The sequence below is a fragment of the Schistocerca piceifrons genome, chromosome X (genome assembly GCF_021461385.2).
Source record: "Schistocerca piceifrons isolate TAMUIC-IGC-003096 chromosome X, iqSchPice1.1, whole genome shotgun sequence".
NCBI lineage: Eukaryota > Metazoa > Arthropoda > Insecta > Orthoptera > Acrididae > Schistocerca > Schistocerca piceifrons.
In genome coordinates, this window is record NC_060149.1 from 152,831,842 (window position 1) to 152,848,010 (window position 16,169).

General features: G+C 39.0%; 1 protein-coding gene across 3 annotated transcripts in view; it reads right to left on the bottom strand.

The window, feature by feature from the left end:
- LOC124721137 (nuclear pore complex protein Nup98-Nup96-like) overlaps positions 1-16,169 on the bottom strand; it is a 229,336-nt gene that overhangs the window by 51,519 nt on the left and 161,648 nt on the right. For 2 of the 3 annotated variants that reach the window (XM_047245953.1, XM_047245954.1), the window contains 3 exons: positions 15,396-15,630; positions 8,245-8,511; positions 453-608 (listed from right to left, as the gene is read on the bottom strand). In XM_047245953.1, coding sequence (XP_047101909.1) covers positions 453-608; positions 8,245-8,511; positions 15,396-15,630 — 658 coding nt within the window. The remainder of the gene's footprint in view (positions 1-452; positions 609-8,244; positions 8,512-15,395; positions 15,631-16,169) is intronic. The other variant, XM_047245955.1, reaches the window with a different exon arrangement.

A 16,169-nucleotide genomic window follows, 5' to 3' on the forward strand; every position in this document is an offset into this window, starting at 1 on the left:
TGGATGAGATAGTAGAAAGCAATAGGATAGCTGGGCCGACGCAAGCAAGGAGACACTGGGGAAGGGGAAGGGGTCAGAGAGGAAAGGAGCAAACACCTGGAGGGACAGGCACAGGAGAGAATGCAGCCTGGGAAGGAAAGTCCGCAATAGCTCGGTGCCACACATGTGCTGTGCACCATCTCACAAGAGAGCCATGACTCTGCATGGCAAGGGGGGGGGGGGGGGGGGGGGGGGAGGAATCTGGGCAAAGAACCTCGTCTTATTACCAGGTAATGGTGTATCACTTAACTGGTTGCAATAAGTACTAATAAATGCATTTATTTTCTACATCACTGTCTCTGTTTCATTAATGTGATTCTTCTACTGACAAAACTACAGAACTTCAATATTACAAGTCTAAGATTTTATAATTTCAATTTTACATGTAAACATTATGTGACAGTCCACTGTACCTTTTATTGTCAGGGATATGAAGCAGTACAAATACAGCCCACTCCCACATTCCATAAGACTCAAGTTGAGCAGCAAAAGATGAATGAACATGTGCTGCTCCATATTCAGATGTGTGGTGATAACCAATTGCATGGAGAGATATGTACACCATCCAGCTGTTAAAAAAGAAAAATTTTTAGTGTTACTATATCAAACATACATATCCAATAATAAATGGTCGATGTATAAAATTATTCTAATTAAGTTTGCATTTATTGTCAATTTGCTGATGACAACAATTTAACAAGCACAATAGCTTGCAAGATAGGCAAACAAACCAGATTGAAGCCCACACACACTATTACTTCGTGTGAACCAACACACGATCTGGATGCAGTTAAGGCAAACATTCCAGATGAATATTCATTCAAATTCACAATGTTGCATCTAATAAATTTCTCCATTGTTAGTAATGACACTATGACAGACTTCAAACTAGTGTAAAAATGAAACCTAACCAAAGAGGATATGTGTAAATCAACATTTTTTTCACAGTCAGAAATCACATTTCTTCATGAATTACAAATGAATTCTTTAAGCAGTTTCATTTTATACCATACATTGAAAATTAATTTTGTAGCTTAATGCAAGAACAACTACCGTCAAAAAACCTTACTTGCAAAAATAAGGCATTGAAATTTAGAGGAAAGTTCCAACACCATTAACACTGATAATACTTTATACTGCAGATTCTTATTTGGCACTAACAAATATTATAAATGTTGTGATTTGCACTGTGTAGAAGTCCCTAGCACTTGACTTGATTAGAATTTTTCTGACATTGACTGCTTTCATACTGAAATAGTTTCAGTAACCTTTAGACATATATTGTTTTTGTGTCATTTATTAATTATGAAATGTGTATTTTTGCTGTTTTACATAATATGATAAAATGAGTCACTTATATTATTACAATTTGTGCATGTTCTACATTTCACTCACAGGACAGTATCCGAACCCGTGTAGGTATAGTTAGGCTGTGAGCAAGTGGGTTAATAGTTAGGCAGAGCACTACTCTGTAGCATGCGGCATATGGAAATTAGGGTCGGTCAGGGAATATGCTCAGATAGCCGAGGTGGTTAGGACGACCACTCACATAAAGCAGGAAATCCAGGTTTGACTCTTAGTCCAGCACAAAAATTTTCATCTGTCATCATTTAGTTTGCTCAATGCCCCAGTGCAGCTAAATGTCATCTGTTTCTTTCATCATGTAACATTATTCATAGTCACTTTTATCTGGTACATATTTGACAGTCTCCTGGACATCCTAGTAACACGTTTTGGTGAAATGTATTGTACAGTGGATGTGTGAAGGTCATTAATGAATACAGGTCTTTGATCTTTTCGGCAAATAACTATATAGGTGTTGTGTGAATGGGTTACAAGTCATGATCCAATGGACATTTGTTGCCTTTTGTTAACTGAGAAATTATGAAAGGCACTGTGTGTTGTATTAAAAACGTATTAGTAATTGTGGCAACTCTAATAAAGATGGTAGAGGAAGACATGGCAACTAAAATAAACACTGAATGAAAGAAAGTGCCTAACGCATCTTCCCATTTTTATTTTATTTTATTTTATTTATTTTATTTTTCCCCATACCTTACACAGTGCTTTTCATAATTTTGGGATGGTGTGTTTAATACTGTTGTTAAAAATAGCACCTTTGATTGTGGCACCATACACAATCATTAACCTGGCTCCAGGGAGGTAGGGTCTCCTTCCCTATTCCTCCACTGGGGTAATTCCTGTCTGGCGCGTCCACGTCGCGGGGGTGGGCATCTTACACTTCAGTAGGCCAGAGTGCTAGGATGGCTGAGTTCAGGCAGGGACCCAATCCCATGGGGTGTAACACGGAACCCATGCCCATGGTTATGGGTGAAGACCTTAATGGCAGCGACAGCGGAGAAGGAAGACTTCAGAATGGCGTAGCTGGCAGATGAGGCAACCCTCCTTTCTGGGGATTAAATGAGAAGGGAACCACTGCCTTGTGGTGGAGGAGAAACTCCAAAGGCTAAGGGAGACAACCCCAACAGAAAACCCTTTCTTGCGTTAGGCCTAGCAAGCCAGTACGAAAGTCTTCATATATTGCTTTCGAAACACAGACGAGCCTCGGAACGAACCACTCAGGATTTGACCCCACTGCTTCAAGTACTGGTGCGAATGATGGGAGACCTGACGATATTCGTCAGTACAAGAAGATGAAAACAACTGGACTAAAAAATAACCTAAATATTGGCACCCTTAATATATTAACCCTCAATGGAAAAATGGAAGAAATGACAGATGTACTAACAGAGAGAAAGTTAGATATATTGGGATTAAGCGAAACAAAGTGGAAGGGAAAAGGTGAGAAGAATTTTGAGAGGAGGAGGAAAACTGTACTGGAGTGGGAATAACAGGTCTGGAAGAAATGGTGTGGCAGTGATGGTGAATAAGAACGTACAAAGCTGTACTGAAAGTGAGAGAGATATATCAGACAGGATCATAATCTTAAACCTGAGATTCCAAAAAGAAACACTAAGAGTAATCCAGATTTATGCACCTCAAGTGGGATGTAACGAAGAAGAGAAGATGGACTTTGAAAATGTGTTAGAAAACCATATAGAGCGTGCTAATATAGTGATGGGAGATTTTAATGCACAGGTAGGCAAAGACAGCATGGGATTTGAGCAAGTATTGGAATTTTTGGATATGGAGGCAGAAATTAAGAAGGGGAAAGGCTCCTGGATTTGTGCCAGAGGAATGGAATGAAAATAGCAAACAGCTGGTTTATGAAGAGAGAAAGTCATGTTATCACCAGATACAGTTGGGATGGAAGAATCAAGAGTGTAATTGATTATATTCTAGTAGATAGGGAATGGGCAGATAATGTAACAAATGTGAAGGTAATTCCAAGTGTGAGTGCAGATGGAGACCATAGATTACTGGTGGGACAATGGAAAATGCATCAGTGTGTGAAAAATAGAAAACAGAAGAAAGTGATGAGGATACGGGATTGGAAACTGAAGGAGAGTGAATCTGTTGAGAAGTACAGAGAATTAATCACACAATTTCCAAAAGAAGTTTTCTGCGATGTAGAAAAAGAGTGGAGTTTATTCGAAGACACTTTACTCAAAGCAGCACAAAAAGTATGTGGCAGAACATCTGGAAAAGAAAAAGTAAGACAGACAAGTTGGTGGGATGATACCACAATCCAAGCAGTTACAAGAAAAAAAATGGAGCATGGAGAAAGTGGTGGAAAACTAAACATGATGAAGACCATAAAAGACATATAAAGGAAAAGAAGAAGTGCAAAGAAATAGTGGAAACAGCAAAGAAAAAGGCATGGGAAGAGTTTACAAAAAAACTTGAAGATGATGTGAAGAGCAATAAGAAAATGTTCTATAAAATGATGAAAAATAAAAGGAAGGCTTCTGAAGTACCAGTAAAGATGGAAACAGAGGACGGTACCGTGACTGAAGATCCATGGAATATAAAAGATCTCTGGAAAGAACATTTTAAGAAACTGTTAAATGCTGAGGAGCAGGTACATGAGGAAACAACAAATAATGGAGAAATTGAGAGAAGTTGGGAAGCAGAATTAGGACAAATTACACGGGAAGAAATGAAAAAAGCTGTGAAGAAGATGAATGGGGGGAAAGCCCCAGGAGCTGATGAAGTATCAGTGGACATGATAAGAGCAGCAGGTCCAGTGGGAATGCAGTGACTGTATAGAGTACTACCAAGCGTGTGGAGAAATAGTACAATACCTGACGATTGAGAACAGGAGACATTGTTCCCATCTTCAAGAAAGGCAATGAAAGACTTTGTAAAAACTACAGAGGAATAACCCTTATGAGTCATACAGCCAAGATTTTTGAAAGAATTTTACTAAATCGAATAAGTGAAAAGATAGAAAAGGAGCTGAGTGAAGAACAGCATGCGTTTAGGAAAGGAAGAAGCACGATCAACCTGATATTTTCTATCCGTCAACTGATGGAAAAAAGTTGGGAGTATAATAAAAGGGTGATAATGGTTTTTATAGACATAGAAAAGGCATATGACTCAGCATGGAAAGACTCTGGGAAGAAATGAAGAAGATAAGTATAGAAGATGGTTACATTAATGTAGTAAAGACAATGTACAGAAGACACAATTGTAGAATTAGAACACCATTGGGGAACTCTGAATGCTTCAATATAAGACAAGGACTTAAGCAAGGAAGTATTCTATCTCCTGCACTTTTTAATGTTGTGATGGAGGGAATGAACAGGGCAGTTAAAGATGTAGTAAAATAAAAAGACAAAAAGATGATTTTTGCAGATGATATGGTAATATTGGGTTATAAAGAGGTAGATGTACAGTTACAGCTTGATGCATGGAAGGAAATAATGAAAAGGTATGGATTAAAAATAAATGAGAGTGAAGTAATGGTATTTGGAAGAGAAAAAGGGATCAACAGAAATATTACCTTGAATGGAGAACCCCCTCAAAGTGGTAGAAAGTTTCACTTATTAAGCGAGTGAAATATCTAGGGATGGAAGAATAGCTAACGAAATTAATAGGTTACAGAAGGGAGGCAATTTCTACCAAAAAATAAAACACCTGACTTGGAATACGGGAGTTTCAGAAAAAGCAAAACTCCTTATGTATAAGAATTATTACTTCCCTATTGTCACCTATGGTGGAGAAACATAGACAATGACAGAAAGGGACTGGAGAAGACTGCAAGCAGGGGAAATGAAATTTCTCAGAGCAGTTAAGGGAAAAACAAGAATGGACAGAGTAAGGAATGTAGATATATAAAAGGGGAGAGAGAGAGAGAGAGAGAGAGAGAGAGAGAGAGATTAAGATGGTATGGGCTTGTTAAAAAGGATGCATGGGCAGAGACTCCCCAAAATTATGGAAGAACTAAAGATGGATAGGAGAAGACCTAGAGGGTACCCAAGAACACGGTGGAAAATGGGAGTGAGAATATCTGTAGAAAGGAGAGATGTGACCTGGCAGCAAGTGGAGGAAGAAAAGTGGTGGGAGGACCGAGCCAAATGGAGAGGACTCTTCAGCCCGCAGACCCGGCAGTAGCTGGAGCGGGATTCGGATATAGATTAAAAATAGCATGCTATATTAATTTTCATTCATTTTACGTTTATTGTGATCTAAAACTTACGTTCAGTGAATATCTATGTGGGGTTTACATTCTCCTATCTACACACCACCACTGTTAAGTTGGTTGGTTTGGGGGAAGAGACCAAACAGCGAGGTCATGAGTCTCATCGGATTAGGGATGGACGAGGAAGGAAGTCGGCCATGCCCTTTCAGAGGAACCATCCTAGCATTTGCCTGGAGCGATTTAGGAAAACCACAGATAACCTAAATCAGGATGGCCGGATGCGGGATTGAACCCCCGAATCCGAGTCCAGTGTGCACCACCACTGTTAAGGTGGAAAGAAGTGTGTCTCGCTGCTAGGTAGCAGTGAAGGGTGAAAGGGGGCGGGGGGGTGTTGACTACAATGTCACAAGTAATGTGAAACCCTAGTGCCAAGCTTGACAAGATGTACGAACATAGGGGTTTTGTGCAGAGATTTGGATGATGATGATTATTTACTTACAGGAGCAGGAACCTTGTTTAGCAACTTAAAAGAGTATAGTATTATAGGTGGCTGGAGGGAAATAGGTACAGCAAGAGTGCCCATCCATGTGGGTTTCATGGAGGTTTTCCAGTGCCACAACCAGCCCTGGTTTAACACAGCTGTCAACCACAATAATCAAAGATGTGAGAGGATTGCTTTTGACTGAAATGAAGTCTCGTATCTGTGCTCTACCTGTTGCGGCAATTTGGAGATGAGGATTCAAAAATCATGGCCTGCACCTGAACAGGAGGAGGAACACAGATTAGCTGATCATTTTGCAGGAAGTATAAGGTACAATAAGCACATAAGGCAAAAAGCCTGTGGTTACTGGAGTCGAGGGGCTCACTTTTTAGGTAAGAGCCAGGTTATAGACAGACTGTCTTGAAAGAAGTTAGAAGTAAGCTGACACTCCATGAGCTGACACTTAGGGAAGAAGAAAAACAAAAAGCCAAACACACGAGCTTATTGAGTATTGGAGCAGATTTGCGGCTGGATTCATAATAGGACAAAATCTACAGATGTAAAGGTGATTTCGCGAGTACCTTAAGTACGCGTGATAGGACTGTTACTGTTTACAATATATACATAAAAGATGATGTAGAAAGCATCGGATGCTCTTTAAGGCTGTTTGCAAATGATGCCATTGTCTATTAAAAAAAGTTGCAACACCAGAAGATAGTAACCAATTGCAGAATGATCTCCAGAGGATTGCTAAATGGTGCAGGCTCTGGCAGCTGCCCTGAACGCAAATAAATGTGACATATTGCCCGCACATGGGGAAAGATATCACTACTATACAGCTACACTACTGCTAGAAAAAGCACCAACTGTAAAATAACCATGATTAACTATCCAGAGCAACATCAAGAGCAATGACCACACATAAAACTAAGTGTCTGCAGGATGGATGCCACAGCAACTGACTCCTGAAATGAGAGAATGACGTGTTGATGCTTGTGAAGAACTACTTCAGCGTTTTGAACGAGAAGGTAATGGCTTCCTTGCAAGAATTGTTACTAGGGACGAAACCTGGGTTCACTTCCACCAACCAGAAATGCAGAGAGCGAGCAAGGAATGGAGCCATTCCTCATCACCAAAACCAAAGTAGTTTCAAACAGAACTATCAGCAGGGAAGGTTTGCTGACTCCCTTTTGGGACAAAAAAAAGGCGTCATTTTGGAGCATTACATGTCTAGAGGGACCACTGTCACCAGTGCATCGCACACAGATCTCCTAAAAAAATCGTCTGTGGCCTGCAACCAAATCAAAGCGACTTTGATTGCTGTTAGTAGGTGTCCTTTTGCAATGTGACAATGCAAGGGCCCACACTGCCCGTACAACAGTTGCAACAATCACAGACCTGCATTTTAAGTGTCTTCCTCATCCACCATACTCACCAGACCTTGCCCCAAGTGATTTCCATATGTTTGGACTACTCAAAGACGCAATGGAAGGAAAGAAGTCCCATTCTCATGAAGAGATAAGACACGCAGTGCACGAGTGGTTGTGCAGACCACCAAAACAATTTTTTTTCTAAAGGAATTTATGCACTTTGTAAGTGCTGGAGGGCTTGCAGTGAGTGTGGAGGAGATTATGTTCAAAAGTGATACAGCTTTGTACCACTTCTGCACAATACATAATATTTAAAAAAATATTTAAGGTTTTCATTTGACTCACCCTTGTACTCTACATGGGATTATTAACCAAAAGTAGTACCCACTTTCACACAGTTTGTGTTAGGTGAAAAACATCCCTTGCTAAAGCTTCTGTCCCTGCAGGCAGAGCTGTGTACGACACTTTCTTGAGATCCACGTCAGAAATTACAGGACTGACTATCTACCTTGAAAAATAACAACAACAACAGTAACAACAATAACCATGACTTTTCCTACTCACTGAACCAGGGAGGATGCATTAAATTTAGGATATGCAGGTATGTTTGACCCTTACTTATTCACCCTGTTACAGTTCACCATGAATATTTTCAGGAGCAACACAACTCACTGGCCATCTGTATGGTGATCCCAATGCAAGCCTTATAAAAGTAGAGATCTGCTGGTGAGCCTGCACCGTCTTTAAAACTGGTTAATCGAGAGGTGAACAACTTAATAATTACAATTTAGTTCTAAAATGTTCATTACCTAAGGCTGTAGTCCAATACATCCTGTGTGTGTGTAACTGGATCAAACATTTTTGCCATAGAATAGAAGCGATCACAATACAAATGGATAAGGTGGTAACAGAGATCTAGTGTCGGTAGTTTCTCCTCCGAGTCATATATATAGCCCTCTTCACAGTAAGGCGGTAATGGAGCTTTTGCATAAAGATTAGCAAAATCCTTCGGATTAAATGCCTTTTGATATGCAGTGAATGCATCTTTGATTGTCTGGATACTGGATGTTAAGTACCTGTTAACCAAATTAATAAAATTCAGGAAGGAGAACAATGAATGACAGCAATACAATTTCACATACTCACAAAGTACAACTAAACATTACTAATATTAAATGTCTGTGCTTGCAGTTGACAATGTTCTAAGTCCAAAAGTGGCAAAAATGAGTTAAATCTACAAGTACTTCCCAGGCACTTCACTTCTTGTCTAAACACTGTGTCAAGACCTATTGGTATCTCATGCTGAGCAGTGCATTAATGTATAGTGGGTTATTTTTGTAAATGTTGATCTGATGCAGTGAAGAAAGTGTCTAGTTCAACCATCCTGATATGGCACATTCTTCCTTGGGCTGAATGCAGTTGGGAATGTGTATTATCCTTCAAGTCCACTGACCTGTGCTACGTGCCATGCCGTTTTCAGTCAAGTCTTGAGCTCTGAAGAACAAATGCTACTAACAAGGAGAGCATGCCTAATCATCATTGCCGAATTCGTCCAAATTCATGGTACATGTAGGGCATGGTGCGACATGAAAGTGCCCGAAGTGGGAATTTCAGATGGCAAAGCATTCAGGAAATAAGAGGAATTTTGATACGGATCTATCACCATGTGTACCTTATCAACTGTCCGTGTGATAATGTGGTGTTGGCTCAGCAGTAAGCGAACGGATTTGTATTGAAAGGGCCGCGGGTTCGACTCTGCTCACCAGCAAATATTTTTGCGCTCCTCCTTCAAAATCCGGTAAACTGACAACAGACTTGTACAAAAAATATTTAACTGATGTGATGAAGCCTTATGTGCAAAAGAATAAATGTCTTCTGTTGATTGACTCGTGGGCAGGACAAACAAATCCACAAACGTACAATGAACTGTTCCAAGATCAAGACAGATTGCCAATGTGTTGTATCAAAGTAATTCCCCAAATGTACACCACTAGTGCAACCCTGTGATGTACATTTTCATAGTCAGGTAAAAAATCTAGTAAAAAAAGTTTCAAAACTGCACTTACCTTATCGAGAAAGAAGAGGAAATCACTTCCCCGAGAAGCTTGTATCAAACTTCATTCCATTGTACATTACCTGCTATCCTCGCACATATTCAGCGACATGCTGCATTACACATGGTTCATTGCTAGACTGTGCGATGAAAGAAGCTGTTTTCATAATGTCAATCAAGTTTCTTTTTCTATGGAGACATTAAAAAAACCACGTCACTGCAAAAAGGCGGCATTTATAATGTGCACAAGATGCGGTCAAAATTATTGCTACCTCTGTTTCTTTGATGAATATCATCCCAGTGCATGATGTTCCCATGTACATGTTAACTACAATCCCTTTTTAACTGTTTGCAGTCCCGCATTTCATCCTATACCTATACTTTTTGTGCTTATTTGAGGGTAAGTCAATTATTATCCGCAGAGTAGTTATAAAATTTTATTGTAATCAAATAGGAAACTTACAAGAACATCGTTTTTTGACAGTCTCCTTGCGGTTCAACGCACTTGGTCCATCTTTGTGCAAGCTTCCTGATGCCCCCATAAAATAAGGTTCTCCGTTGAGCTGCGAGCCAGGAATGCACCACTTCATTCACTCCTTTGTCCAAGGCAAATCAACTGCCCCTTAATGCCTGTTTGAGGGGACCATCAAATTTGAGTTTCTGGAACGTTTCAGCAGTTTGGGTAGCAATATGGGGACGGGCGTTGATGTACAACAGAACACCTTTTGACGGCAATCCTCGTCATTTGCTTCGAATTGCAGGCTTTAGCCCGACAGTAAGCATCCCACTGTAACGTACACTGTTTACTGTTGTGCCCCTTTCCCCATAATGTTCCAGTACTGGACCTTGTGCGTCCCAAAAAAACTGTAAGCATCAGTTTTCCTGCAGACGGTTGGATATTTAACTTTTTCTTGCATGGTGAATTTGGATGTTTCCATCCTATACTCTGTCGTTTAGTCTCCGGCTCATAATGATGGATCCATATTTCATCACTAGTAATGATCCTGTCTAAGAAGGTGTCCCCATCATTAGCACAGCGATCCAAATGTTTTTTGCAGATGTCCAAGTGCATTTGTTTATGCAACTGTGTCAGCTGTTTTGGGACCCATCTTGCACAAACTTCATGAAGCCCAAGTCTGTTATGGATGATTTCATAGGCAGAACCATAACTCATTTACAGACGATGTGCCACTTCATCAATAGTTAATCGTCTGTCCAAGAAAATCATTTCACGTAAACGCTCAATGGTTTCTTCATTTGTGGCGGTAAACCAGTTCCTTCATCGTGTTTAACACTTGTGCGACCATTTCAAAATTTTTCAATCCATTCATACACACTCCGCTGTGGCAAATCACTGTCCCCATACTGTACCAAAAGTCTTCGGTGAATTTTGGCCCCTGATATGCCTTCTGACCACAAAAAATGGATCACTGAATGTTGCTCTTCTTTGGAAAAGTTAGACAGTCGAGCAGTCATGATTAACACCACAGCGATAATTAAACTAACCTAGCAGCTTGAAAATTGCAGAGAGATGCCAACAAATAAACAAAGCATGTGTCATCAATGTAAACCACAGTACTACCAAAATAAATAAAAATGTAACTAAATTGCAAATAATAATTGACTTACCCTCATATAAATTAATAAAATAACCTATATGATGTTGCCGTTAATTGTGATATCAGTATTGTATGCATTGCCAAGGAGCACAAAAATATTTGCCACTGGCATAGTCGAACTTGCAACCCTTCAATGCGAATCCGATGTCTTACCGCTGAGCCAAACTCCGCTTCCTACACATTGTGTCACAGGGACAATTGATAAGGTGCACATGGTGATAGATCCCTTTCAAAAGGGTGCAGCTTATTCGCAATCACGCTGGAAATGTAGAACCAATTAAGCCTCCTTCCTTTTGTTTCTTAGTTGGCACTGATGAGGTGAAAAGATTTGCCACCAAACCATCTTCTGAGAAAGAAGACTGTCAGGAAGAAAGGGCTGAAGGAGAAAACACGGCCAAAAAGGATGCTCGCAAAATGTTTCGAAATTGAGGGTTGGAATACGAGATGAAGTGAGGTAGAAACAAAACTTACCCCAGGAGAGAATGTACACCTTTACACTTGTACAGGAACAAGTGTTCAGGAAAATTAATATATATGAAAGACGTGAAATACTGTCTCAGGAATACTGGTCGAGACTCCTACAACTGACGGCCTCAGAAAGAACAAGATTCAGGACAGAGGAAAGCAGCTTTGAAGGCAGTTACAGTCTCTTACTGTTTAATAACGAAAGAATACTGCTGTGCAAATTATGTTTCTTGATTGTATTTGATGAAACCAGGAGATTTGTGGAAACAGTTATTCAAATGAAGAAAAAGAAGTGATGTTCCGCCTGGAGCAATTCAGACAGGAAGGAAGGTATTTATCGGCTCAGGAGTGAAAAAAGGAAATCTGTTAGAGCCAGTGTCAGAATTTCTCAGGAACATTCCAAGCTAAGGGAGTCACAATTCAAGAAGAGAATGCAGTGAAAGGTTTTTGGCCCACCACCTTACAATTATGTCCCTAAATGAACAGTATACCAAAGATATATGGACTAATGCCAATGCACCCTACAGGGATTTTTGTGAGGAGTTCCTGAAGATGTAACTCAGTATAAAAAATCCAAAAGTGGACACGTGTGACCTGAGATGAAACAAAACTGCAACTAAAATTTGCTCCACAAGGTGAAATTACAAATGAAAGGCTGCTGATAAAGAAATTATTAAGAACAGTAATGAAATACAGGCCATTACATTTTATTTGCAGCAATCAACTCCTTGACTCTTTGTTAAAAGGCGCCATTAGTTGGTGAATACCACATGGAAACCTTAACTGCAATATGGCTGTACTTACTTTGGCCTGAATAGCTGCCAGAATACACGCACGCACACGCATACAACCCAAATCTTTCATACTAATCATGGCAGTTTTTTCCTCCCTTTTTCTTTTTTGGGGCGGGGAGTGGGGGGCAAAAATGGGGAGGGCACGAATTCGTAATAATAGGCAGGTACAACCAAACCACAATTGGTAAACAGAATTCAGAAGACACATTAGAGAAAATACAAATGTAGGTATTCTCTCATTGCAACAAAATCTCAACTCAACCCACATCTTGCTACACACAGAACAGCACAGGATTCTGGAGTGAGCGGAAGGACAGTCTAGCGATTTCTACGTGGTAGTTCTTTACAGCCAAGCTCACAAAGCATCATGCAAAGAGGATTTTCAGGAAACTGCCTTCTGCACCTAGTTTCTGCATCACAATTGGGGCTTAATGTCTTTGCTACTGTTGACTAATGAAGCCACTTCAAACTCTAAGTAAATATCCACAAGACTCATTTTTGTCACAAGAAAACCCTTGCTGGATACAACAGGAAGCCAACTGAAATGGCTTGAACATAAATACCTGTTTTCGACTCATCCACAATCTTGTTACAAGACTGTAACTTTCTGATTAATGATTAAATGATAGTGAGTGCTGAACATGCAGTGGAAGACATTCCACGAACAACTAGGTTGTTAATATAATGGCAGAAAGATGGGTCTCAGACCTTAAATGTCTCCTTGTCTATGGACTGACAGAGAGAGGATTGGCGATCTGTGTGACTGGTCACCAGATTTAACTGCTGTTGATTGTTACTTCTGGGGGCACATTCAAGACATTCCGTACCAACAATCATACAATATGCGGTGACCTGCAAGATGACATTGCAAATGCTGTCACTCCCAGATACGCAGATACTCCGAGTACCTAAGAGGGTACAAAGGCACACACATCTGGGCTCTGAACAGGGTATAATGCATTCTTAACACCTGCCACCATAAGCCAAAATAAAAAACTTAATTTTTTTAGAATATGTCTTGAGCACTAAAACTGCAATTAAAGTTTATTCAAAATATGAAGTATAAGAAAACTTCTCCCCTTCACTGCAAAATTGAAAAGCATATCACTTATCTTGCAAACGTTAATTTCCTTCTTTAAGCCTTGTTACAGTCATCATCTCCAGTACAAGTTTTTCTATATCACTGGAACAGCAAAACATATACAGACTGTCTAAATAATTTCCAGTTATGAGAGCTATTATTAATAATACTAATATTTTCCATTTTAAATCAAGTTTCCTCAATTTTTAGCAGGTTTCAGATAATGTAAGGTTCATTATTCTATTTGCCCTTCTCAGTTCGCCTAATACGTATTCTAACACACTGTCTCTCCATAACATTTACTTTACAAGTTCTCGAATTTAGTGCGAAGGCTATGCTCCTCAAACTCAAGGTCCTATTGAATTGTATTCTGGATTGTGAATACAATTCTGTGAAATGAATGGAATGGCAGACCACTCATCACATGGAAGTAGTTTAGGTGCGTTTTACTGTGGGACGATAGTAGTAACTCTTAGGAAATGAGAAATAAAAATACTTCACATATAAAGGAATCAGGCTTGCTTGAATCATCCAACCATCATGATTAATGTTTATGCAGATCATTTACAGCAAATGCCAGGATAGATCCTACAGACAGTCCATAAGCAAGTCCAGAATGAGATTTACACTCTGCAGCAGAGTGTGCATTGATATGAAACTTCCTGGCAGATTACAACTGTGCCGGACCGAAACTCAAACTCAGGACCTTTGCCTTGCGTGGGCAAATGCTGTACCGACTGAGCTACCAAAGTGCGACTCACGACCCGCCCTCACAGCTTCAATTCTGCCAGTACCTCGTCTCCTACCAAAGGTTCCAAGTTAGAGTCTTGGCGCGGCACATGGTTTTTAATCTGGCAGGAAGTTTCATAATCAAGTCCTTCCCCTTTTATTGTCAATTATTTAGAAGTTATAAAATGAAATCAATTATTTACTGTATCATAACCATCAATTCCATCCCTTTTTTTTACTGTTATTTTCACTCCTGAATGTTGGAATCAATTTTTAAATGATTACAACACTAAAATAAAGTTCTGCATACATTATGACAACTACAACTGATGTGCCGACAAAAGCAGCAATTATCTAAAATAATACAAAACTGATGATTTTTGACAGCATGTGTGCATTGGTAACATGGCTGCTCATAAAAAGAAAGGAAATTAATACTTGAGTAACTAATCTTTTACAAACAATAACTATACTTGCTCATTTGAATCTTCACTATGATTTATTGTCTCTGAAATTTTAATTTCATTCACCAACTAATTTTTCTTACTAATGTCAATTCTGGAAATTCAAAGTCAAGTAACTAATAAAATGGTAAAAACTTTTTATAGCCAAGATCACATAAATACTAACTTGTTTTCAACAACCGGTTTTGACTGGCTTTGCTGTCATCTCCTGGTCTTCAGAAATTGTTACAAAATGTGTTCATTTTGAGTTGGAACTTCATATTAGTGGATAAAATTTAACACATTACACTATTTAAGGGGATTCATCAATGAATGTAATATTTTAAGTTACCATATACAGATATACTATTGTACATTTCATTATATACTGTGTTTTTTTTTTCTTTTTTTTTAACTTTAACTGTGAATGCTACACGTACAGACGTTGCCACGTATACGAGGTGCATTTTGATTGTAAACCTTTTATTTCTGACAAACCTTTGCATAATATCCAACATTTTATCCGCTAATGTAACAACTTGGTATGAGGTTCCAACTCACAATGAACATGTTTTGTGACAATTTTTGAAGATCTGATGACAGCAAAGCCTGTTGAAACTGGCTCTTCAAGTATTTATGCAATCTTGGCTAAAGAAAGTTTTTTTACCAAGTAAAACATATCGCTCCTCCTCATTTCTGAAGATGAGAAATTTCAATTTAATTTAATATTATGCATTCAATAAACTTTTAATATTTTGTAGCAAGAATCACATTACCAGAGGTGCAGTCCTAGTATCCTCTTCCAGTCTAGGCGTTCACATACATTAACTGTCTCATCATTTGCATTGAACAAAGGTAATCCACAGATAAGCAAAAATAACTTCAGTCTGTCCCTCTTAACAAGTCCATCAGCACCAACATTGATCCATGCTGTTACCTGCTCCCTCATAAGGTGATTAACAAACTGACCTGACGATAACTGTGTCAGCAATGTAATCATGAACAGATCACCTGTAAATATTGAACAAGAAATTAAACAACAGAAAGTCTGAACTGGAATATTGACAATATTATGATAAGGATTGATTGCTACTCATTGTAAAGATGACGCACTGATTTGCAGACAGGCACTTTCATATGCAACTGTCTTTTCATCTTAAAATATTTCGTTCGCTACAAAACACCAAAACTGGTAATATATATAATGATGGTGACTAATGTTTAATTAATTTAAAATTTTCTAACATAGATGGAAATAACTTAAATAGTGTCTGGAACACCTTTAATCCAAACAAAACCAGTTACTATTCATGTTTCTTCACTTCTGTCCCACTGTACAAAATATTCATCCATACTGGATTTTACATTAATTGAACACAATTTCACCTTTTGCAGGACAACCACACTCACTCATGGTTGAATGACAGTCCTCATTCCAGCAATGAATTTACTTTCCATTTTTTTTAAACAATTTTGTATGTGTCTGTGGCCTGATGGACCAGTCTAACTACATTACCACCCATATCTTCTTTTTTTTTTGTTTTTTGTTT